A 24,698-nucleotide genomic window follows, 5' to 3' on the forward strand; every position below is an offset into this window, starting at 1 on the left:
TGTCCTGTGCGGAGGTGCTGAGTGTTTTATCTTTGCTTTATTTGAAATTTCAAAGCTCTCTCTGTTTCATTCCAGACACTTAGTTCTGCCGGAGAGAGAAGTGTTGTTTAATGCTTTGGCGAGTCATCATGAGATCATTACCCAGCAGGATAAGAAGATTAATGAGCTGATAAGCAGCCTGCAGAACCTCCGTATTTACAATCAGACCTCCAAGTGGTGCATACCCGATGACAGATGTCTGGAGAGTGATCAGTGGTAGGTTTTAAAAGCATCTTCATTAAGAACATTAGCGTACAAGACTCTCGGCGTTTCACTGCATGCCTGCTGGGATTCAGTAGGTTAGCCCTCTCGGCTTTGGCTGAGAAGATTGTGGGTTGAATGTCGCTCCAGAGACATGAGCACAAAATCCAAGTTGACATTCGCAGTACTGAAGGAGTGCTGCACTGTTGGTGGTGAGCTGCTGTTCTCTCAGCAAGATCCCATCGCACTGTTTCAGAGAGGAACCGGGGTGTTCTCCGTCTCAATTTCTCTGCCCCCCTCTCACCCACTCCGACCTGTCTCCCTCTGAACTTGCTGCACCCGTTCCCTCAAGTCCAACCCTGGCTTTATCAAACCCGCTGACAAGGATGGTGCTGTGGTTTTCTGGCATACTGACCTCTACCTTACAGAGGCTGAGCGCCAACCCTCAGATACTCCCTCCTACCTCCCCTGGACCATGAGCCCACCCCCAAACATCAAACCATTGTTTCGAGGACTGTCACTGACCTCATTTCCCCTGGTGAACTTTTATTTTTATAGAATCCTAGAATTGTACAATCCCTACCCTGCAGCGAAGGCCATTTGGCCCATCGAGCTTGCACTGACTCTCTGACAGAGTATTTTACCCAAGCCTTCTCCCTTGCCCTATCCCTGTAACCCCACACACATGGCTAATCTATTTAACCTACACATCCTGGGACACTCAGGCAATTTAGCATGGCCAATCCACCTAACCTGCACATCTTTGGACTGTGGGAGGAAACCAGAGCACCCGGGACAAAACCCACGCAGACACGGGGAGAATGTGCAGACTTGCCACAGATAGTCACCCAAGGCCTGAATTGAACCCGGGTCCCTGGCGCTGAGAGGCGGCAATGCTAACCACTGAGCTGCCCTCCACAGCTTCTAACCTCATAGTTCCCCCAACCCTGCACGGCCTGCTTCTACCTCCTTCCTAAAATACATAAGCAGGACTGCCCGGTAGACCCCTGCCTGTTTCATAGAATCATAGAAATCATAGAAACCCTACAGTGCAGAAGGAGGCCATTCGGCCCATCGAGTCTGCACCGACCACAATCCCACCCAGGCCCTACCCCCACATATTTACCCGCTAATCCCTCTAACCTACACATCTCAGGGGCAATTTTAACCTGGCCAATCAACCTAACCCGCACATCTTTGGACTGTGGGAGGAAACCGGAGCACCCGGAGGAAACCCACGCAAACACGAGGAGAATGTGCAAACTCCACACAGACAGTGACCCGAGCCGGGAATCGAACCCGGGACCCTGGAGCTGTGAAGCAGCAGTGCTAACCACTGTGCTACCGTGCCGCCATACACAACTCATTTCTTCTTGACTTGATTCTCACTCCCCTTGGAAAAAAACATTTTCTGTTTTTAGTCGAGTTGTCTCTTTCTGCCAGCGTAGCTTCTGCATTTCCACCAGTGAGTGGCCTGTGTCCATCTAAAATACTCTGCAACTAGCTGGCTAGTTGAGGCATGACCTGTGAGATGAAGGGAAAAGCTCCTCACCTTGACTTAAAAGTTGGAACATATTCTTTATCCTTGCAGTGCAGTTCATGAGTTGAACAGTTTCGCCAAGTTGACCTTATTCTGTCCGAGAACTGCTGTGTTTTTAAAAGTGCCACTTTTATCAGCCACTACAGAAGTTGTGTAAATGCTATAACCATTTGTCTTGTGCAGATGCCTCCATGGCCTTAGGTAATGAAACAAATTGAATCAGAGCAGGAGATGGATTTCAGGCTATTTTTGTAGGTGCAGTGCTGACTCAAAGGAAAGTGTTGGTGTCTTGGCAAAGTCCCAGCTCCCGCGGGTGTTAAGTTGGATAGATTTTGACCTTCGGATGAAGCTTGTTTCGTTGCCCTGTTAATGTACTCAATTTGATCTTTATTAAATGTTGGACACCACCTGAGACTCTCCACAGTCTGCTGGGGAGCTGAACAACCTTGTAAATTCAGCCTGGGTGAAAAGGCAAATCTTAACCTGGCAGTCTTGAGATGTTACCAAGGTAACCGTAAGGATGGCACCTTTGACAGAGAGCTGACCATCACAGAAAGTTATCAAAATCGGGACACCATTTGGTCCATTGTGTCAGTGTGAGATCCCAAACAATCCCAGACTAACCATTTATGAATCAATTTTTACCACACCTTCAATTTCTGTCCTGGTTTATTGTTCCTTTAGCTGGGATACTGAGCTGGAGATGCTTCGCAATGTTCTGGTAAAAAATACCCTGGATGCAACTCCGAAGGTGACTCCAACCACCCCAGGTAAATCATTGCTATATCTTGTCCAATGTGTTCATGGGGAAAGGGTCAAGTGTTTGGGGGTAAACTTGTAAAGTAATGGGTTTTTCTGCATAAACTCTTGCCTGCTTCCCTTTGTAGACTCGAGGGTCAGGGCTGAGTGTGATTTGACTTGGTGTCTCATTACAAATGGAGTTCAGATGATGCTAGGGATTCCCGTGCTATCGTGACTGACTGCAGCTGCTCCGGGAGTTGAGATGCTGCAATCCCTCTCCTGGCCCACGGTGGGAATTTAACCTGGCATCCCGCTGGAAACTGTGGTTCCTGGACATGGGGACACAGTAGAACCACGTTCAGCTCTTCACTGTCCCGATGGAGTCCTTTGGAACTGCTCCTTCCGGAGAGGAGGGGATTGAGTGGGGAAGCAATTACACTCTGGTAATGGACGTGGCTCTTGTCAGACTTGGAAGCTTCAAGACCCACTCAAAAACTAAAGCCCATAATCTAGGCTGACAGTCCAGTGCAGTACTGAGGGATTGCCGCGCTGTCAGAGCAGCCATTTTTAGGGAAACAAGGGACTTGTATTTGCATTAGTGGCTTACATTCCGAAATCCACTCCAGGTTTTTCAAATTACTCTCGCAAACAAAGCTTCCGCTCCACTTCTAACAGTGAATCCAGTCCAGGTTTAGGATTTCTTTACAAAGAAGGAAAAGCTTAGAGTAGGTTTAATTTCATGTTTTTGTGCCTGGAAAGGTAAATCTATACTTTAATGCTGGACAAAGGTGTGGAGGTTGGTTATATGTAGAGGTTGGTTCAGTTCCAATCGTGTTCATAGAAATCATAGAAACCCTACAGCGCAGAAGGAGGCCACTCGGCCCATCGAGTCTGCACCGACCACAATCCCACCCAGGCTTTACCCGCTAATCCCTCTAACCTATGCATCCCAGGACTCTAAGGGGCAATTTTTAACCTGGCCAATCCACCTAACCCGCACATCTTTGGACTGTGGGAGGAAACCGGAGCACCCGGAGGAAACCCACGCAGACACGAGGAGAATGTGCAAACTCCACACAGACAGTGACCCGAGCCGGGAATCGAACCCGGGACCCTGGAGCTGTGAAGCAGCAGTGCTAACCACTGTGCTACCGTGCCGCCCCGTGTTCCTGTTGTGTTGAGAGGGTGAAGAGGGTGTTGAGCGGTAAGTGGCAACAGGGGGGGCGCTTTCCAGAGGCACTTTGTAATTAGTTGCAGCTGAATTTGTTGGCAATTGGAGACCAGACACCGGGGAGTGAACATCTCTGAACTTTGTCGGGAGAAGCTGGGCAGGACAATGGAGCTACAAAGAGGCTTTCAAGGAACCAGTTGCAGTCTGGATAACCAGGGAATTGGGACAGAAAGAATGGCCTAAGGCGATTGGCGTTAAGAGAGCAGAGACCAAGATATTGTTCAGAAGAATCCATGAGTATTCAAAAGTGTTCTGAGTTAAAGAGACAACCGCAGTAACCAGATTGAAAGTGGGAAAGCAGACTTCAGAGGTAAATCAAGAGTTTGATGCCATTTTAATGGGAGTCTGGGAATCGAGAGTTAAAGCAATTGTGAACAGTTTGTACCGCAGTCAAAAGAAAGAAGTCCTAAAGAGGTGGTGTAAAACCTGGACTGGATTCACTGTTAGAAGTGGAGCGGAAGCTTTGTTTGCAAAAGTAATTTGAAAAACCTGGACTGGATTTCAGAATGTAAGCCACTAATGGAAAGCATTAATGTGAGAGAGGATTTTGAAGTGTGTTCTTTGGAAGTGGCGTGGACAATGATTGGGAGATTCTGAGGAGAAATCTGGGAGACACAAGCTTGGGTTCAGAGTGGAATGTGAGAATTTGACAACAGCCAATCTGTGCGCTCAAAGGGACTTTGTGCTAATGAGACCATTGTAGCTTAGGAGATACTTTGTGAACCATGTTAATATTAGAATGTGTGTGTAATTGTTAAGCCAAGGGGGGAGTATAGGAATATTACATCATCCCATTTTTTCATATTTAACAATTTCTTTTTATGTTTCTAATGTGCTTGTGTGAACTGAATGGGCCGAAGGGCCTCTTCTGCTTTGTATGATTCTATAATAAAACTAATTAATGGTCCTGTAACTCTGTCCTTCCTGTTATAACAAGAGTAATCGTTCTGGTCGTTTGAACCATGGTTTTGATTTGATTTATTATTGTCACGTGCATTGTGATACAGTCAAAAGTATTGTTTCTTGCACGCGATACAGATAAAGCATACCATTCATAGAGAAGGGTAGGAGAGGGAGCAGAATGTAGTGTTACAGTCATAGCTAGGGTGTAGAGAAGAGGTCATAGAGGTTTGCAGCATGGCAACAGGCCTTTCGGCCCAACTTGTCCATGCCGCCTTTTTTTTAAACCCCTAAGCTAGTCCCAATTGCCCGCGTTTGGCCCATATCCCTCTATATCCACCTTACCCATGTAACTGTCTAAAAGACAAAATTACCCATCTTTCTCATGTAACTGTTTAAAAGACAAAATTGTACCGCCTCTACTACTACTTCTGGCAACTTGTTCCAGACACTCACCACCCTCTGTGAAAAAATTGCCCATCTGGACCCTTTTGTATCTCTCCCCTCTCACCTTAAACCTATGTTCTCTAGTTTCAGACTCCCCTACCTTTGGGAACAGATGTTGACTATCTAGCTGATCTATGCCCCTCATTATTTTATAGACCTCGATAAGATCACTCCTAAGCCTCCTACGCTCCAGAGAAAAAAGTCCCAGTCTATCCAGCCTCTCCTTTATAACTCAAACCATCAAGTCCCGGTAGCATCCTAGTAAATCTCTTCTGCACTCGAAGAGAGAAATATCAGCTTAATGCGAGGTAGGTCTTCCATTTTGGAATTTTCCCGTCTGGTTATAACATCAACTGGGATTGTAACGGAATGAGATGTTAAACTGAGTCCACTGGCTTAGATGAAAGTGAAGATCACGTGGACGGGATTGGTATGTTTCAGTTGCTGTTCTTTGTGTGATGCAGTTCTGTCTAACCAGTGAGCTGTAACTGATAAAGAATCACTTCACCTCCCAAATTCTGTTATTGAAAGCTGCGTACAGTTTCGCGTGGAACGGTTGAGGCCCCCCTACTTTGCTCAGTGACCATTCTTCATGTTCAATCCTTAAACAATTGTTGCTCTGGTGTTGACCTTGTCTTCATTCGATAAGTTCATAAGAGGCACAGAAGGTGGCCATTGGGCCCATCTTGACTGTGCCGTTCGTTGATAGAACCATTCAATTATTGCCATTCCACTGACCTTCCCCTATCGCCCTGTAAACGCTTTCCCCTTGAATATTTATCTATTTCTCTTGAGAATTAACTATTGAACCTGCTGATAGGTTCTGACGTATAGTCTCACTTTTCTTTAAAGGGCCGCAAATCTGGATGAGCATTGTAGGTAATAAAATTGCCAGGTTACGTGGAAAAAGAGGGAACTGGCCGTAGCTAAACTGCTCTTGCAGGGAGCTGGCATTGACTTAAAGGGCCGAATGGCCACCACCTGTGCCGTAACCATTCTGAAATTCTAAAGAGATCCCAGAAACGAAATCTTGCTTCAGTGGGAGTGTGATACAACTCTGAAATGGTTAAAAGTGCCATTAACTTTAAGTTAGCAACTTATTTTAACTTGGAACCATGTGCATGCAACCAAGGATAAAATTCATAAACTCCAAACAAAGCTAGAGATGAGAAGAAAAACAGAAAGTACCCCCTCCCAACATGGGATAGTGATACAGATTCCCAGGGGATTTGATTTGATTTATTATTGCCACATGGGTGGAACGGTAGCACAGTGGTTAGCACTGCTGCTTCACAGCTCCAGGGACCTGGATTCGATTCCCGGCTTGGGTCGCTGTCTGTGTGGAGTTTGCACGTTCTCCTCGTGTCTGCGTGGGTTTCCTCCGGGTGCTCCAGTTTCCTCCCACAGTCCAAAAATGTGTGGGTTAGGTTGATTTGCCATGCTAAAATTGCCCCCTAGTGTCCTGAGATGCGTAGGTTCGAGGGATTAGTGGGTAAAATATGTAGGGATATGGGGATAGGGCTTGGGTGGGATTGTGGTTGATGCAGACTCAATGAGTCAAGAACAACAAAGAACAATACAGCACAGGAACAGGCCCTTCGGCCCTCCAAGCCCGCGCCGCTCCCCGGTCCAGGATTGAATCCTGAATCCAGGATCCCCGCCCAATTTTCCAGCCTATCTACATACTAATATCCTATCCACCGAGCTGTCCCTCACAGCTATGATGCTTTGTTCATCACAACCTAATGTCGAATGACCTCTTTCTGTACTGTAGGGTTCCTATGATTCTATGTATTGGGTTACAGTGAAAAGTATTATTTCTTGCGTGCTATACAGACAAAACATACTGTTCATAGAGTACAGGGAGGGGGAATGAAAAGAGGGTATAGAATGTAGTGTTACAGTCATAGCTAGGGTGTAGAGAAAGAGCAACCTAATGCGAGGTAGGTCCATTCAAAAGTCTGACAGCAGCAGGGAAGAAGTTGTTCTTGTGTCGGTTGGTACGTGTCCTCAGACCTTTGTACCTTTTACCCTACGGAAGGTGGTGGAAGAGAGAATGTCCAGGGTAGAGTTGATTTGGGTCAGTTGACAGTTTAAATTGGAGCTTCTGCTGAGAACAGCCTTTTGGGTTTTAGAGATGCACGGCAGAACTGGGAGCTCGATGTTCCAGGAAGGTTTGATGTGTGTTGGGCAGGGTCCAAAGGACTGGTTCTGCATTTGTGTCTACTTGTTTTTTTTTAAGTTGTAAATTCAATTAAAGTTGAATGCACAGCACTTGGCAAAGATTTTATTCTGTTTGGGGAAAATGGTTACATTTGTGTTTCTTATCTCTTGCGAAGTTTCCAGAGCACTTTGCGCATAATTAATTCATTTTGAAGTGCAGTTGTGGTTATGCAGTTTGATGCAGCAGTCATGTCCATGCGGCAAGATCCCAGAAACAACAAAGCAAAAGGACAGGGAATGCTGGAAATACTCAGCAGCCAGTTCAGCGTCTGTGGAGAGTGAGATGAGATTGTATTTTAGGTGCAACCTTGATCAGGATGGCACAAAATGCTTATTACTGTACCATAAGTAGAGGGATGAATGTTGGCCAGGACCCAAGTAGAATATCCTACTCTTTAAGTGGTGCCATCCGACAATCACTCTCCACTTGAGCTATAAGATTTTCCCAGTTGTTCTTTCCCAGGACACACAGATGTAAACATAGAAACATGTAAGATAGGAATAGGAGGAGCCCATTCGGCCCTTCGAGCCTGCTCCGCCATGCGTCACGATCATGGCTGATCGTCCAACACAGTAGCCTAATCCTGCTTTCTCCCCATAACCGTTGATCCCATTCGCTCCAAGTGCTATATCCAGCCGCCTCTTGAATACATTCAATGGGCGGCACGGTAGCGCAGTGGTTAGCACTGCTGCTTCACAGCTCCAGGGACCTGGGTTCGATTCCCGGCTTGGGTCACTGTCTGTGTGGAGTTTGCACATTCTCCTCGTGTCTGCGTGGGTTTCCTCCGGGTGCTCCGGTTTCCTCCCACAGTCCAAAGATGTGCGGGTTAGGTTGATTGGCCATGCTAGAAAATTGCCCCTTAGTGTCCTGAGATGCATAGGTTAGAGGGATTAGTTGGGTAAATATGTAGGGATATGGGAGTAGGGCCTGGGTGGGATTGTGGTCGGTGCAGACTCGATGGGCCGAATGGCCTCTTTCTGTGCTGTAGGGTTTCTATGATTTCTATGAATGTTTTGGCATCGGCTACTTCCTGTGGTAATGAATTCCACAGGCTCACCACTCTTTGGGTGAAGAAATGTCTCCTCATCTCTGTCCTAAATGGCCCACCCCGAATCCTCAGACTGTGACCCCTGGTTCTGGACTCCCCCACCATCGGGAACATCCTCCCAGCATCTACCCTGTCTAGTCCTGTTATAATTTTATAAGTCTCTATGAGATTCCCCCCTCATTCGCCTGAACTCCAGCGAAAACAATCCTAACCTAGTCAATCTCTCCTCCTACATCAGTCCCGCCATCCCCTGAATCAGCCTGGTAAACCTTCCCTCGAGAGCAAGAACATCCTTCCTCAGTGAAGAAGACCAAAACTGCACACAAAATCCTAGGTAATCTTTAAAGGTTACAGGTCAAGCAGGTAAAAAGGAATTCATGGCTTTATAAATGGAGACATCTGAAAACATAAACAAGGAGGGACTCATACTAAATGTTTCCAGTTCATGTTGGAGCATTGTCTAATTCTGGGGAGAAGTGTCATGGGGAGAGGGAGCAGAAGAGATTTAACAGAATGCTACCAAGGATGTTGGAATTTAGTTTTGTGGAAAAACTAAAAAAGCTGGAAATATCCGTGGAGTTAAGGAATGGAATGGTGGTCAAAATTAAGAAAGTGCTTTTTTTTAATGCTTGGGATGTGAGCATTGCTGGCAGTTGTCCATCCCTCATTGGCTGAGAACTTAGTGACTTACTGGACTGTTTCAAGGGCCAGTTAAGAGCCAGCCACATTGCTATGGCACTGGAGTCTCAGTAAGAAGTCTAACACCACCAGGTTAAAGTCCAACAGGTTTATTTGGCAGCAAAAGCCACGAGCTTTCGGAACAGGCTGTCCCATCGTCAGGTGGGTGGGAGTTCAGAACTCCCACCCACCTGACGAAAGGACAGCCTGTTCCAAAAGCTCGTGGCTTTTGCTGCCAAATAAACCTGTTGGACTTTAACCTGGAGTTGTTAGACTTCTTACTATGTTTACCCCAGTCCAACGCCGGCGTCTCCACCTCATGACTGGAGTCTCAGGCCAGACTGGGTAAAGATGGCAAGTTTCCTTCCCTAAAGGGGCATAGTGAACAATCGATAATAGTTGGCATGGTCACCATTACTGGGACTAGCTTTATATTTTAGATTTATGAATTAAGTTTAAATTCCGTCAGCTGCCATGGTGGACTTGAACGCATGTGCCCACAGCATTAGTGCTGCTGCCTTAGAGCGCCAGGGACCCGGGTTCATTTCAGCCTTGGCTCACTCTCTGTGTGGACTTTGCACATTCTCCCCGTGTCTGAGTGGGTTTTCTCCGGGTGCTCCGGTTTCCTCCCACGGTCAAAAGATTAGGTGAATTGGCCATGGGAAATGTGTGGGCTTGAAGGAATAGGGCTGGAGTGAGGGCCTGGGTAAGATGCTCTGTCGGAGAGTTGGTGCAGACGATGGGCCGAATGGCTTCTTCTGCACTGTAGGGATTCTATGATGCCAAACCTCTGGATTACGAGTCCAGTGACATGGCTACTATACCAAATGTTGGTAGATTGATTTGATAATGTGTCAAGTATTTTTCTTTCTGACCTTTAGGTAAACTATCTCCAGTGAAGCAATCCCAGCTACGGAACTTCCTTTCAAAAAGACAGACTCCACCCGTGAGATCCACTGCACCAGGTAACAAGTAAATCCCTCAGAGCAATAGCCGCGTCTGATGCATGGATTCAATTGTTAATTACAACTGTGTAAGGGGAGTGGAAGCAGACTCACTTGGAACTGATGGGTCAGTGGAGCTCAGTGCTGACACTGAGCACCCCCCACGCCCGCCAACCTCCACATTTCAATGAGAGAGGCGCTGACAGCTTCTAACCGTTTATGTTAACTTAAGGGCTCTGTTCGTTTTGGGCAGAAATATTTGTGCTTTCTCGATGATTCGCATCTTGTAATGTTTAATCGCCCCTAGTCTGCTTTAATATCTTCAAATCCCCTCTTGTGGTGTGGAGTTACATTTAGTGTTTAACACGGTCTGCAGTTAAAACCCAAGCTGCAAAGTGGAACAGGGAATAACTGGCAACAAGTCACCGTTTGGAAGGAATATTCCTGTTATCCAGTTATAGCCGTACCCACACTGTACAGCCAAAGCATTTCCGAAAGGCGTGCTGGTTAGATGCATTGACCCTAACACGTACCGGACTGTGGCAACTCGGGAAATTTCATAGTAACTTCATTGCATTGTTAATGTAAGCCTTACTTGTGACTGATAAATAAACTTTACTTTTACTTATTTTTAATATTGTTAAGTCGTGAGGGCTGTCCTTTTTAAAAAGAAAACAAAGTCTCTGCGATCTCTTAAAGAAAATGCACCCTGCTGTTTGTTCTCAGGGTGATAATCTTGTGCCATGCTGTTTATTCTTCCCCTGCAGCTAATCTGACCCGGTCAGCATTTATATCACCAAAATGTTTCGGTGAGTTGGACAGCATGAGCCAAATCTCTACTTCACTGCGTCTGGATCAGGAAGGTCTCCAGCCTGAGCAACAGGAGGGGGCGCCGTCTTTCAAACATGCCCCTGTCTCGAGACTGCCCTCGTTCCCACCAGCGATGATCACTGCGCAGTCAACGCCTTACGGCAAGCCTCCGCCGGCTGGAGCTCCCACTCCCAGCACAGGTAAGGGCGTGAAGTAGAAATTCTGCTGGCCGAGGTACTGTGGTAGCACGAAACACTTGCAGCTTTCCACCGCTGCAGCATGTCCCAAAGCCCTTCGGAGCCAAGCGCTGTAATGTAGCTACTGTTGTACGTACTGTAAAGGGGGCAGCCAGTTTGAACACAGTGAGTTTTCACAAACAGCAATGGGACGAATGACCAGATAACCCAACTTGTGCTGTTGCCTGAGGATCAATATTACCCAGGGCGAACTCCACTTCTCTGCAAGGTGGTACCATGAGATCTTTTACATTGGCTGCAGGGTGAAATATCTTGCACTGTTTTTATATATTGACCTTTTTAGATGTGAAATATCATTTACGTTACAAGTCGAAAACCTAGTGCAATTTTCATAAATGTTTGCAAAAGTAGTACTTTAAGGTTAATTGAATCATAGAAACCCTACGGTGCAGAAGGAGGCCATTCGGCCCATAGAGTCTCCACCAACATTCCCACCCAGGCCCTATCCCTGCAGCCCCACCTATTTACCCTGCTATCCCTCTAACCTATGCATCGTGGTACACTAAGGGTCAACTTAGCATAGCCAATCAATCTAACTCGCATACCTTTGGAGGGTGGGAGGAAACCGGAGCACCCGGAGGAAACCCGCGCAGACGCAGGGAGAATGTGCAAACTCTGCACAGTCATCCAAGGCCGGGAATCGAACCCATGTTCCTGGAGCTGTGAGGCAGCAGTGCTGACCACTGTGCCATCGTGCCAGATTGTGCTGAGACAGAGGGTATACCAAACTTTGCTGCCAATGAAGTTGCTAAGGAAGTGCATTCCTGGCACTGTTATCACCACTGAGTTGTGGCTTCCCTCGCTATGATTTATTTATAATAGTTACTTTCTCATTTGTGGTTTGCAAAAATGACAGGCTTGTCTTTGTGGTCGCATCATCTTTCATCTCAGGGTGTTTCAAAGTGGTTTACAGCCATTTCATTTTGTTTTGCGATGCCGTTCCTGAAATACAGAAAAAGCAGCAACCAATTTGCACACCGCAAGTTCCCAGGAACAGCAGTGCAGTAATACCTGTGGCACAGTGGTTCGCACTGCTGCCTCACAGTGCCAGGGACCCGGGTTCGATTCCTGGCTTGGGTCTCTTTGCGGAGTCTGCACATTCTCCCCGTGTCTGCGTTTTCCTCCGGGTGCTCCTGTTTCCTCCCACACTCCAAAGGAGGAGAATTAGGCCACTCGGTCCACAGAGTTTGCTCCGCCATTCTATCATGGCTGATACTTTTCTAATCCCCATTCTCTTACCTTTTCCCCCATAACCCCTAATCCCCCTGATGTGCGGGTTAGGTGCATTGGCCATGTTAAATTGCCTCTTTGTGTCAATGGGACTAGCAGGGTAAATACGTGGGGTTATGGGGATAGGGCCTTGGGTGGGATTGTGATGGGTACAGAATCGATGGGCCAAATGGCCGCCTCCTGCACTGTAGGATTCTATTAAAAAACAAGATAATTTTCGTGATGATAATTGAGCCGGGACCCGGGGGAGAACCTGCAAAATTGTGGCTGCGGGGTCTCCAATTCCACGCCCAAGGGGAGGTGGGGGCTTAGTTTTAACGTCTCTCCCGAAAAAGGGATTTACGGTCAAATAAGTTGTTTCTCAATGATACACAGCACTGCTGCTGTATTATCCTCTAGACTGTGACGGGCAGCGGAGCAGTGGGACATTCATATAAAACTGGCTGATGTGTCTAAGCTGCAGCAAAATTAAAGTTGTTTTCATCCCCTCGCCAATTCCTGGAGGTGAACTCACACCAATCAGCTGCTCCCATTCAAATGGGTTCCAAATTCTGACTTGATGTCAGAATGAAATAATGGCAATAAACCTGAAATGAGGAAGGATTTATTCTGGGAGTTTGGAGGATTCGGGTTAATTGCTGACATGTTGAGGTAATAACTTATTTTGGTACCTCTGTTTATTCACAAACGGACGGGCATTCCAGTTTAATTAGCTGTAAATCTCCAGGAATTCCACAATCCTGAGATTAACTGGCAATGAAACCAAGTACTTCCAAACAGGCTCAAGAATCCAGGCCATCTCACTAATTTAGAAACCCTACAGTGCAGAAGGAGGCCATTCGGCCCATCAAGCCCGCATTGACAACAATCCCACCCAGGCCCTATACCCATAACACCACATATTTTTCCTGCTAATCCCCATGACACTAAGGGCCAATTTATCCTGGACAATCAACCTAACCCGCGCATCTTTGGACTGTGGGAGGAAACCGGAGCACCCGGAGGAAACCCACGCAGACACGGGGAGAATGTGCAAACTCCACACAGACAGTGACCCAAGATCAGAATTGAACCTGGTCCCTGGCGCTGTGAGGCAGCAGTGCCAGCCACTGTGCCACCGTGCCGCCCATATAGCCTAAGTAAAGAGACGAGTGTGTGGTAAGGATTACACAAGGTGTGGCACATAGGTGAGGGTTACGCGACATGGTGTAATTTTGTATAAATACTATGAACATAACGTAAGGAGCATGAGCAGGAATAGACCCCTTAAAATCTGCCTCACCATCCAATAAGGTTACGGCTGACTTTCCTCAGTTGCACCTTCCCGCACTATCCCTTGTTAATTGGATGTTAATTATATGCACAGACACACACAAAGGGTATCGATTAAGTACTTGGTGCACTAACAAACAGAGAGCCAGTGCCCATACTCGTCTGCAAATGCCCAAACCTATCTGATCTTGGAAGCTAAGCAGACTCGGGTGTAGTTTTTACTTGGACGGGAGGCCGCCTGAGAATGTCAGGAGCAGCAGGCTTTAGACCTGACTGCCTGCCTCTTTTCTGTGGCTGTGTTCACAGGTGGAGGTCCTCGAAGTGGAGTGTGTGAGGTATCCATTCACAGGCTTCCGGCCTTCCACAAATCATGTTTTGATTTGGTAAGCTTCCTTTCAGATTAGTTGTCTTTTGTTGCAGTGCCCCTTTAAGGAGCTATCACTTTAATTTATTTGTTAATTTCTTCATGAGTCAGTTGTTTAACGATCTGCTCAAAATACAATAAAGTGGGACTGCTGGGATACTGGGGTGGAGGTAGTCATATGTATTGCCGCATTCTGCCAATAAACCTATTATCTAAGAAAGTATGAGTGTCTGGTTCATACTTCATCGATTTATTGAGGAGGCGATGGTTTAGTGATATTATCACTAGACTATTAATCCAGAAATTCAGCTGAAGCTCTGGGGACCTGGGATCGAATCCTGCCGTGGCAGATGGTGGAATTTGAATTCCGTAAAAAAATATTTGGAATTAAGAATCTACTGATGACCATGAAATCTCATAGAAGATTCTCATAGAAACCCTACAGTGCAGAAACAGGCCATTCGGCCCATCGGGTCTGCACCGACCACAATCCCACCCAGGCCCTACCCCCATATCCCTACACATTTACCCGCTAATCCCTCTAACCTACACATCTCAGGACTCTAAGGGGCAATTTTAGCATGGCCAATCAACCTAACCCGCACATCTTTGGACTGTGGGAGGAAACCGGAGCACCCGGAGGAAACCCACGCAGACACGAGGAGAATGTGCAAACTCCACACGGACAGTGACCCAAGCCGGGAATCGAACCCAGGTCCCTGGAGCTGTGGAGCAGCAGTGCTAACCACTGTGCTACTGTGCCGATTGTTGGAAAAACCCAGCTGGTTCACTAATGTCCTTTAGGGAAGGAAATCTGCCGTCCTTACCCGATCTGGCCTACATGTGACTCCAGAGCCACAGCAATGTGGTTGACTCTCAACTGCCCTTGGGTAACTAGGGATGGACAATAAATGCTGGCCCAGCCAGCGACACCCATGTCCCATGAACAAATTTTTAAAAATAGTTTAGGATTGGATTAACATCCGTATTCTGATGAAAGGTTTCACCTGAAGCAACCTCTCTCCAGAGATGAATCTGATCTGTTTGCATTTTGACCATTTTCTGTTTTTACCCCATATCGTCTGATTGCCCCTTGTACCAGATAATCTATCAACCTCCATCTTGAATGGGTGCCTGGAACTCGTTGCCAGGGGAGGTAGTGGAAGCAGATACGATAGTGACCTTTAAGGGGCGTCTTGACAAATACATGAATAGGATGGGAATAGAGGGATATGGTCCCTGGAAGGGTAGGGGGTTTTAGTTCAGTCGGGCAACATAGTCGGTGCAGGCTTGTAGGGCCGAAGGGCCTGTTCCTGTGCTGTAATTTTCTTTGTTCTTTGACTGTGCATCCATTGCTTTCTGGGGTCGAAAATGCCAAAGATTCAGAGCCCTCCAAATGAAGAAATTTCTCCTGGTCTCAGTCCTAAAGCCCTAATCCTCAAACGATGACACCCAGAATCTCCAGCCAGGGAAAACAGCTTCTTCAGTGTCTATGGCTCCTGCTTTCTGACAGATTTGAACGTGCCAACCCTGTCTTTACTGTAGACTGCTAAATGGTGTTTGTCCCCCTTTCCTGAATCTTTAGGCAGTGTGGAGAGGTCTCCAGCTCGACAGAAACCAGAATGATGAGCTGCAAATAGTTTAAATTACTCGGGCTGCGCAGAAAATGTCAACTGTTGGAATTGGAGGGCAAGCATCTTGCCAAGGACACTAAAAGCAACCCTTGGTTGCTGCTGTTCAAAAGTTGAGGTGCTTGGGAACATCTATCAAAAGGTTGTGCGATGTAGGAATGGGAGGGAGGAGACCACAACCAAGGAGCCATCAGTCAATGCCAGCTCATTCTTCCTCTTCATGTCCATCATTTCAACTGCCATCTCATTGAAATGGAATAGACAGCTTCCTCAAACAGAACCAGTGTGTCACCCTACAACAGTCAAACTTTCACAACTTGTCATTTTAAGAAAAGAAGTGGTGACATCTAGCCATGGATGATTGATTCAGGAAGAACAAGCTAGCGACAGTTTCCAGCTCGTGTTACCTCCAGTGCTTTCTTTCCAGCCTCCCATCCACCACCCTCAGTGATCTTCAGTTCATCCAAAAGTCTCCTGACTTACTGAACCTCATTGACTCCTGGTTCAACCAAGCCTTCAAATGACAAAATTCTCAACTGTGTTCAAATCTGTCCCTGCCCTCATCCCTCCCAATTTCTGTGACCTCCCCCAGCCCTAGAACCGTCAAGATCGCTGCATTCCTCCAATTCTGGCCTCTTATGCATCTCTTGATTCCTTTCATTGGGGACCTTCTCTATCTTTCTCACTTCCCTTTTAGACAATCCTTCAGATCTTCCACTTTGATCCAGCTTTTGGTCAGTTGCCCTAATAACTACTTTTGTTGCTTGGTGCCAAATTTTGTTTGATTGCGCTCTTGTAAAGTGCCCTGGGACATCTGGCAGTGTTAAAGGCACTGTCTAAACACAAGTTGATGTTGAGCTGCAAGGGAATTTCATAGCTTTACACAGGTGGCTTCTCAAAAAAATGTTTTTTTATTTCCTACCACCCACTTCAATCAGTTCCAAAATCAACGGGTAAGACGGTGAAACCTGGAGTGTCAGCAGCCGAGAAGCCGGCCACCAGCCTTCCAGCTGCCCAAGCCGCTGCCCAAGCAGCTTTCCGGAGACAGATGACCAGTCAGGCACCAGGTAACTAAAATCACTGACCGTAACTGGCTGTGAGAGGGTGGGAGCAGCTGACGTACATCGTGGATTGGAGACCGATTATTAAAAATAAATTCCATGATGTGGTGCTACAGATGTGTCGCCATCCGGGATAAGACATTAAACCAGAGCACAACACGAGAGAGAAGCAGGAGTGGCCACCAGGCCCATCCAGCCTGCCCCGCCATTCAATACCATCATAGCTGATCTACGCCGACCTCCACTCCCTTTCTGCACCATTTCCCCATAACCCTCTATTCCTCAATCTATCAAATATTTATCTGCCTCCATTTTAAATGCTTCTAATGATCCAGCCTCCACCACGCTTTTGGGCGGAGAATTCCAGAGATTCACCACCCTCTGCGAGAAGAAATTTCTACGCACCTTGGTTAAATGATGGGCTCTTTATTCTGTAGCTATGTCCCCTTGTTCTTATCCTGTCTGCCCCTCGAGGATGTTAAAGATCCCGTGGCCACTATTCTGAAGAAGAGAAGAGGAATTATCCATGATCCTGGGCAATATTCTAAACCTAAATGGTTCTTAGAAAATGTAACTTGTTGTTTTCACATTGCTGTTTCTGGGAGCTTGCTGTGCACAAATTGGCTGTTGTGTTTGCTACATTGCGACAGTGTCAGACATACTTGATTTGCTGTAAAGTGCTTCGGGGTATCCCGAGTTCATGAATGGTACAAAATAAGTTAATTATTTTCATCAACTTGATACCACTCAGTGGTGATGAAGGAAAGGGCATGTCGAGTTGTGATTATCCTTGCCAACCTGGCTCTCCGGTTCTGTCTGTTACTCGTTGCGTTTGTCCTGTCTGAAATGTTGTGGGGCCCTGAGGAGGGGGGTGGGGGGGGGCATAACAGACTGGCCTCATCTTTGATGTTCTGCTTCAAGATTCATCCATTCCACTTGCAAGTTGATGGAATTTATGTGACTCCTTGAGGGTCCCTGCCTTTTCTCGAACCAAAAAAAGCAGCGACACTGCCCTGCCTGACGAATGCACAAGTGCCCTGCGGTTATTAGTCACGATGGGGAAGTGGGAAGACGACTGAAACTTGTGACTTTAGACCAATGACCTTGTTTGATCACTGCGATGGCCTGTTGCCTCAAATGCACAATTCCCAATAACTCCGAATAGAGATTGTATAAAATTCTGCCCTTGGATGAAGGTCTATCCGGGTCCCTGGTGCTGTGAGGCTGCAGTGCTAACCACTGTGCCACCCCATTCCTTTAAACCTGCCTCTTTTGACCAAGCTTTTGGTCACCTGGGTCAATGTGGTATTTGCCAATGTAATGCTGGTTAGTTTCAAAGTTATGAAGACAGTTGAAAAGTTCAGAAAGATGAACACAAGGGGGTGGCATTTTCCAGCCACCCTCACCCCCAAGACCAGATATTCCCACCCGAGGTCAACGGACCTTTGCACGGTTCACTGAATTTTCTCCGCTACGATTCCCCGATACACGGGCAGGATGGGAAAATTCCGCTCAAGCTGTAAAATGATCTTTGATTTGTAACCTCCTCGTGTCACACAACAGTTTGTGTTCATGCAGCTTCCCCCGACTAGCAAGATATCCCAAGGTGTTTCAAGAGGGTCATAGGACAAAATTTGGCACTGGGTCATGTGAGGAGACCCAGGTGACCAAAAGCTTGGTCAAAAGAGACAGGTTTAAAGGAATGGGGTGGCACAGTGGTTAGCACTGCAGCCTCACAGCGCCAGGGACCTGGGTTCGATTCCCGGCTTGGGTGACTGTCTGTGCCGACTCTGCACGTTCTCCCCGTGTCTGCGTGGGTTTCTTCCGGGTGCTCCGGCTTCCTCCCACAATCTAAAGATGTGCGGGTTAGATGGATTGGCCATGCTAAATTGCCCCTTAATATTAGGGGACTAGCTAGGGTAAATGCATGGGGTCATGGGGATAGGGTCTGGGTGGGATTGTGGTGGGTGCAGACTCGATGGGCCGAATGGCCTCCTTCAGCACTGTAGGATTCTATGAATCGAGATGTAGAGAAGGTTTTGCAGTTGAGGGCATGGACACTTGTGTTGGAGTGGCTAAAAATCAAGCACATGAAAGAGACCAGAGTTGATTTGATTTTGATTTGATTTATTATTATTTTCACATGTATTAGTATACAGTGAAAAGTATTGTTTCTTGGGCACTATACAGACAAAGCATACCATTCATAGAGAAGGAAACGAGAGAGTGCAGTCACAGCTAGGGTGTAGAGAAGGATCAACGTAATGCAAGGTAGGTCCATTCAAAAGTCTGACAGCAGCAGGGAAGAAGCTGTTCTTGAGTCGGTTGGTACGTGACCTCAGACTTTTGTATCTTTTTCCTGACGGAAGAAGATGGAAGAGAGAATGTCCGGGGTGCACGGGATCCTTAATTATGCTGGCTGCTTTGCTGAGGCAGCGGGAAGTGTAGACAAAGTCAATGTATAGGAGGCTGGTTTGCGTGATGGATTGGGCTTCATTCACGACCTTTTGTAGTTTCTTGTGGTCTTGGGCAGAGCAGGAGCCATACCAAGCTGTGATACAACCAGAAAGAATGCTTTCTATGGTGCATCTGTAAAAGTTGGTGAGAGTCGTAGCGGACATGCCAAATTTCCTTAATCTTCTGAGAAAGTAGAGGAGTTGGTGGGCTTTCTTAACTATAGTGTCAGCATGGGGGGGACCAGGACAGGTTGCTGGTGATCTGGACACCTAAAAACTTGAAGCTCTCGACCCTTTCTACTTCGTCCCCGTTGGTGTAGACAGGGACATGTTCTCCACTACGCTTGGAGGAGTGCAGCTATATCGGAGAATCGTACGGGGAGGCCTCGGAGGGTTTTGAAATTGCGGATGAGAATTTTAAAATTGAAACATTCTCAAATGAGGAGCCAGGGTAAGTCTGACTCTCTGGGGCGGCTGCTCAGATTGTGTGTAAAGTGCAAAACGGGTTTTTGCTGCGGGAAAGCACCTGTCAAATAGACAACCGTTGGAATTAAAGATGGTGTAAAAGTTTTCTAACATTGTAACTTTTTAAATCTGTTCCATTGGAGACAAGGGAAAAGGAGATTTTTAATCGAGAAATAGTGATTTATTTTGAACTTGTTTTTATTTTCATTAAATTTAGTTTCAAGTGCTGTCACAGAGCCTGAACCAAAGGAAGCTGCCCCAGCCACCAGTCCTCAATTCCTGAAAGATGCAGGTCTGCCTCCGAGTGTCACCGGGTGAGTAATATTTACCATGTGGAGCGATGGAAGGCAGTGCAGGTTATTGTCATCAGTGAGGTCAAATCTTCTTGCACCTGTTTTAAATGTCTCCCTCAGCCATTCTGCCCCTATCTCGTGCACCCTCCAGTTAGATTAAGGCAGGAACTGCATTTTCATTCCATCGTGCTCACCGTAGGTCCATAGCCCTTAACATGGAAACATAGAAGATGGGAGCAGGAGGAGGCCATTCGGCCCTCTGATCCTGCTCCCCCATTCATCATGATCATGGCGGATCATCCAACTCAATAGCCTAATTCTGCTTTTCCCTCTCACCTTTGATCCCATTCGCCCCAAGTGCTATATCCAGCCGCCTCTTGAATACATTCAATGTTTTGGCATCAACTACTTCCTGTGGTAATGAATTCCACAGGCTCACCAGTCACTGGGTGAAGAAATGTCTCCTCACCTCTGCCCTAAGTTGTCTACCCTGAATCCTCAGACTGTGACCTCTGGTTCTGGGACCAGGGATCCAGAAGAAGTTAACCGATCAACCTCAGTCTTAATTGACCCTTTGGGAAAGAGAAAATTCCAGGTTTCCGCTCCCCTCTGTGGGAAGAAGCTCTTACTGACATCGCCCCAGGGGGGCCTGGCACTGAGTTTCTGCCCCCTCTGTTCCAGACTCGCCCACTTGAAGAAATCGTTTCGCTCTATCTACCCTATCAACCTCTTTATGATCATTTTAAATGTTCCGATTCTACCACCCCCTTCCACCAATGGAAAACGAGCCTAGTTTATGCAATATCCTCATAATTAGCTCCCTTGTATCATTCTGGTAAATCATCTGCACTGCATTCTTTCCCAGGCCAGTATATCCTTCCTAAGGTGCGGTGTCCAGAACTGAACGCACTGCAGATGGGGTCTGACCAGAGCTTAATGTAACAATAACTTCCATCACTGTCGTTCCAACCCCCTTGAGGTCAAGGCCAACATTCCATTTCCCTTGTGTCTTGTTGCAGTGATAGTTCTCCAGGTTCACCCAGTGCCCCATAATGCCTTGATTTTCCAACTCACTCAATTGACCTTATATCTCGCAACACTTTTTTTGTGATATAGTTTTCCCGAGATTTGCTGTGAAACGGCCCAGCTTGAATCCTACAACTCCCTGTATGAGAGGGGAAGTAAAGAAAGACTGCATTTATATAGCGCCTTTCACCATCTCAGGATGTCCCAAAGGGCTTTAAAGCCAATGAATTACTTGTGATATGTCGTCACTGCTGTTGGATAAACGGTGAAGCAGTGTGCGCCTTCGACCGTTCACTTGGACCTTTCCAACTGATCCCCCTCGCATGAGGAAGTCCAACCTCATTTTTACACAGTCTCTCTTCATAAGCCCTGTTTGCTCATTCCAGGTATAATCCTGTTGAATTTTCCTTGGATCTCTAAGAGGACTGCACACCTTTCCCAACCTGGAATGCCAACACTGAGCATTTTACTCCAAATAAGGCCTGACCTACATTCCGTATAACTTCCTGATTTTCACATTCCCAGCCTCGCGCATCCCACTTGGTAATTCCAATCGTTTTTCACAATGGCCAACCGTTAATGGCCTCGGCACCTTAACCCCTGAAATCTGTTGTTCGTTTTCTCCCATCTTTCATCCTCACTTCCTGCCCCTCCCCTTAAACTGCGTGCACCACAATTCTGCAGACCTGCCTGTGAGAGCCAAACAGATTCAGGTTTGTGACCTGCTCTCCGGATTGGTGAACAATCATCGACCATAAGACATAGGAGCAGAATTAGGCCATCTGGCCCATCGAGTCTGCTCCGCCATTCAATCATTGCTGATATGATTCTCATCCCCATAACCCCATTCTCTCCCCGTAACCCTTGATCCCCTTATTGATCAAGAACGTATCCATCTCTGTCTTAAAGACACTTAATGACCTGGCCTCTACAGCCATAGAAGAGATCATCATAGAATCCCTACAGTGCAGGAGGAGGCCATTCAGCCCATCGCGTCTGCCCCCACCACAATCCCACCCAGGCCCTATTCCTGCAACCCCACATATTTACCCTGCTAATCTCCTGACAGGGTCAATTTAGCATGGCCAATCAGCCTAACCCGCACATCTTTGGACTGTGGGAGGAAACCGGAGCACCCGGAGGAAACCCTCGCAGACACGGGGAGAACGTGCAAACTCCACACAGACAGTGACTCAAGCCGGGAATCAAACCCGGGTCCCTGGCGCTGTGAGGCAGCAGTGCTAACCACTGTGCCACAGTGCCGTCCTTTATGGCAATGAGTTCCACAGATTCACTACCCTCTGGCTGAAGAAATTCCTCCTCCTCTCGGTTTTAAAGGAGCGTCCCTTCACTCTGAGGTTGTGCCCTCGAGTTCTAGTCTCTGCTGCTAGTGGAAACATCCTCTCCACGTCCACTCTATCCAGGCCTCTCAGTATTCGGTAAGCTTGCAATGCACAGTGCATTGTTTCTCTCTCCGCAGGCGCTGTCAGATCCGCTGTGTATTTCCAGCATTTTGTTTTTATTTCTGGTTTCGAGTATTTGCAACACTTTGCTTCTGTCTTGCGACGTTATTCTGCTGACTTGACCCGGTGCCGACCTCGCGTTTCCATGTTTAATGACTGCAGAACTTGTCGGTGCTTTCTCATTGTCGGCCTTTATTGAAGATGGCAGCTTTGCAGCTTCCCTCATGGCAGTGGTCACCTGACCACAGTAAGCCAGATGGGACAAGTAGTCCTATAGCATTTCAAAACCCCAAATCCCCCCCTTTTAATAACAGGAGACCCTACTTGTGTGCATGGTCCTGTGTAGCTGTGAGTTACCCACAGTTCTCATGCATTTACTCTCTGAGTTGTGGAGAGAGAAGCAATGCATTTGGTGCATTGTGCACCGAATACTGAGAGGCCTAAATAACGTGGACGTGGAGAGGATGTTTCCACTGGTGGGAGAGACTAGAACTTGAGGCACAACCTCAGAGTGAAGGGAACCCTCCTTTAAAACTGAGACGAGGAATTTCTTCAGCCTGAGGGTGGTGAATGGTTTCAAGAGTGTGATGGACATATTTCTAACAAAAAGGGGGATAAGAATATGGGGAACAGGTGGGGAGGTGGATTTGAGACCAGGGAGAGATCAGCCATGATCTGATTGAATGGAGGAGCAGGCTCGAAGGGTGGAATTTGCCGACTTCTCCTAATTCCTATGTTCCTATTTACGACCATTTGTTCTCCTGGTCTGTTTCTGCACCTGCGTTGAGCACAGCCTCATACCATGCAGGCCTCTTCATGGAAATGTGTCCATTTGCCATTGGCTGTCCATCTGGGTGATGTTTCTTGTCTGGAGAGCATTGTTCCTTGGCGCTTGTTGCTGTGACACCCATTGTTACATTTTGTTGGGGCCTGTGGAACTCTGGGATTGATGCACGTTGCGTTCCCAATACAGCTCATGAGATCCCTTCTTCCTGACCAGCCGACTGCAGAGAAGGAGCAGTTTCGCTTATACCTGCGGTTGCCTTTCTCAGACTTGACTCGGCTTCTTGATGGTTTGCATGAATACATGTCAGCATCTCTCCCCTCATCTCCCAGAGTCAGAGAGGTTTACAGCATGGAAACAGGCCCTTCGGCCCAACTTGTACATGCTGCCCTTTTTTTTTTTGAAACCCCTAAGCTAATCCCAATTGCCCGCATTTGGCCCATATTTCTCTCTACCCAAGGGAGGGATCCTGAAGGATGGTGATTCGCCATCATTTGTACAAGTGCCATCTTGGGCTGTCCGATTACCCCGTTATTTCCCCTAGGCTCTTGTGACCAATGGTGTGGTCTTGATGCTCTCAGATCATCCTTTCTGGTGACTCCTTGTCACTCTTGTAGAGTTGCATTGTGTTGGGTCATTCACTCGATTAGAGCAAGGCGCTTGTCAGATTCGCTGAAGACGCCTCGATCACAGCAAGTTGCTGCTGCTACACTGAACCTGGAAGATCTCTGCTGCAGCATCCTCAACTTCCTTCATGGGGAATGCTGCTCTGAAAAGCATGTCTGCAAAGTACATTTGCTTCCCTTACTAGTATGTCACGTCCAGATGATATCTCTGTAAACAAACTAACATTCTTTGCAGATGCTTTGGAACTGACAACAGCAGTTTGAGAAAAACACTTTCAAGTGTCTTGTGTTTGGACTCCACTGTTGCAGGTTGGGAGGTAGCTCTCTAATTAACGCACCTCTATCTGATAGTAGGATTGCCCAAATACTTTGTCTTTATGGGCTGCAAAGAGGTATACTGTGGAGCTTAATGTGTGTGCTTGGGGCTTCTGTACACTGTTTAGAGAATGCATGAAAGTTAATTTTATTAAATCCAGGGACCTAACTTGTAGGATCTGTTGCATATAGTTGCAAAGTGCAATTACTTTAACTGCTATACCCTCCATCAGCCAGAACCTAGTGAGTCTTCAGGCTTATTTAAGACCATAAGACATAGGAGTAGAATTTGGCCACTCGGCCCATTGAGTCTGCTCCGCCATTCAATCATGGCTGATTTTTTTTCTCATCTCCATTCTCCTGCCTTTTCCCCATAACCCCTGATCCCCTTATTAATCAAGAACCTATTGATCTCTGTCTTAAAGACACTCAATGACCCGGCCTCCACAGCCCCCTGTGGCAAAGAGTTCCACAGATTCACCACTCTCTGGCTGAAGAAATTCCTCCTCATCACTGTTTTAAAGGATCGTCCCTTCAGCCTGAGGTTGTGCCCTCTGGTTCTAGTTTTTCCTACTAGTGGAAACCTCCTCTCCACGTCCACTCTATCCAGGCCTCGCAGTATCCTGTAAGTTTCGATAAAATCCCCCCTCAT

At 47.0% G+C, this 24,698-nt stretch overlaps 1 protein-coding gene across 3 annotated transcripts in view; it reads left to right on the plus strand.

Moving 5' to 3' along the window:
• nup214 (nucleoporin 214) overlaps positions 1 to 24,698 on the plus strand; it is a 211,644-nt gene that overhangs the window by 52,836 nt on the left and 134,110 nt on the right. For 2 of the 3 annotated variants that reach the window (XM_078226236.1, XM_078226235.1), the window contains exons 19-24: positions 76 to 255; positions 2,465 to 2,550; positions 9,931 to 10,014; positions 10,761 to 11,003; positions 16,496 to 16,624; positions 19,757 to 19,853. In XM_078226236.1, coding sequence (XP_078082362.1) covers positions 76 to 255; positions 2,465 to 2,550; positions 9,931 to 10,014; positions 10,761 to 11,003; positions 16,496 to 16,624; positions 19,757 to 19,853 — 819 coding nt within the window. The remainder of the gene's footprint in view (positions 1 to 75; positions 256 to 2,464; positions 2,551 to 9,930; positions 10,015 to 10,760; positions 11,004 to 16,495; positions 16,625 to 19,756; positions 19,854 to 24,698) is intronic. The other variant, XM_078226237.1, reaches the window with a different exon arrangement.

This window comes from Mustelus asterias, chromosome 13 (genome assembly GCF_964213995.1).
Source record: "Mustelus asterias chromosome 13, sMusAst1.hap1.1, whole genome shotgun sequence".
In the NCBI taxonomy this organism is placed as follows: domain Eukaryota; kingdom Metazoa; phylum Chordata; class Chondrichthyes; order Carcharhiniformes; family Triakidae; genus Mustelus; species Mustelus asterias.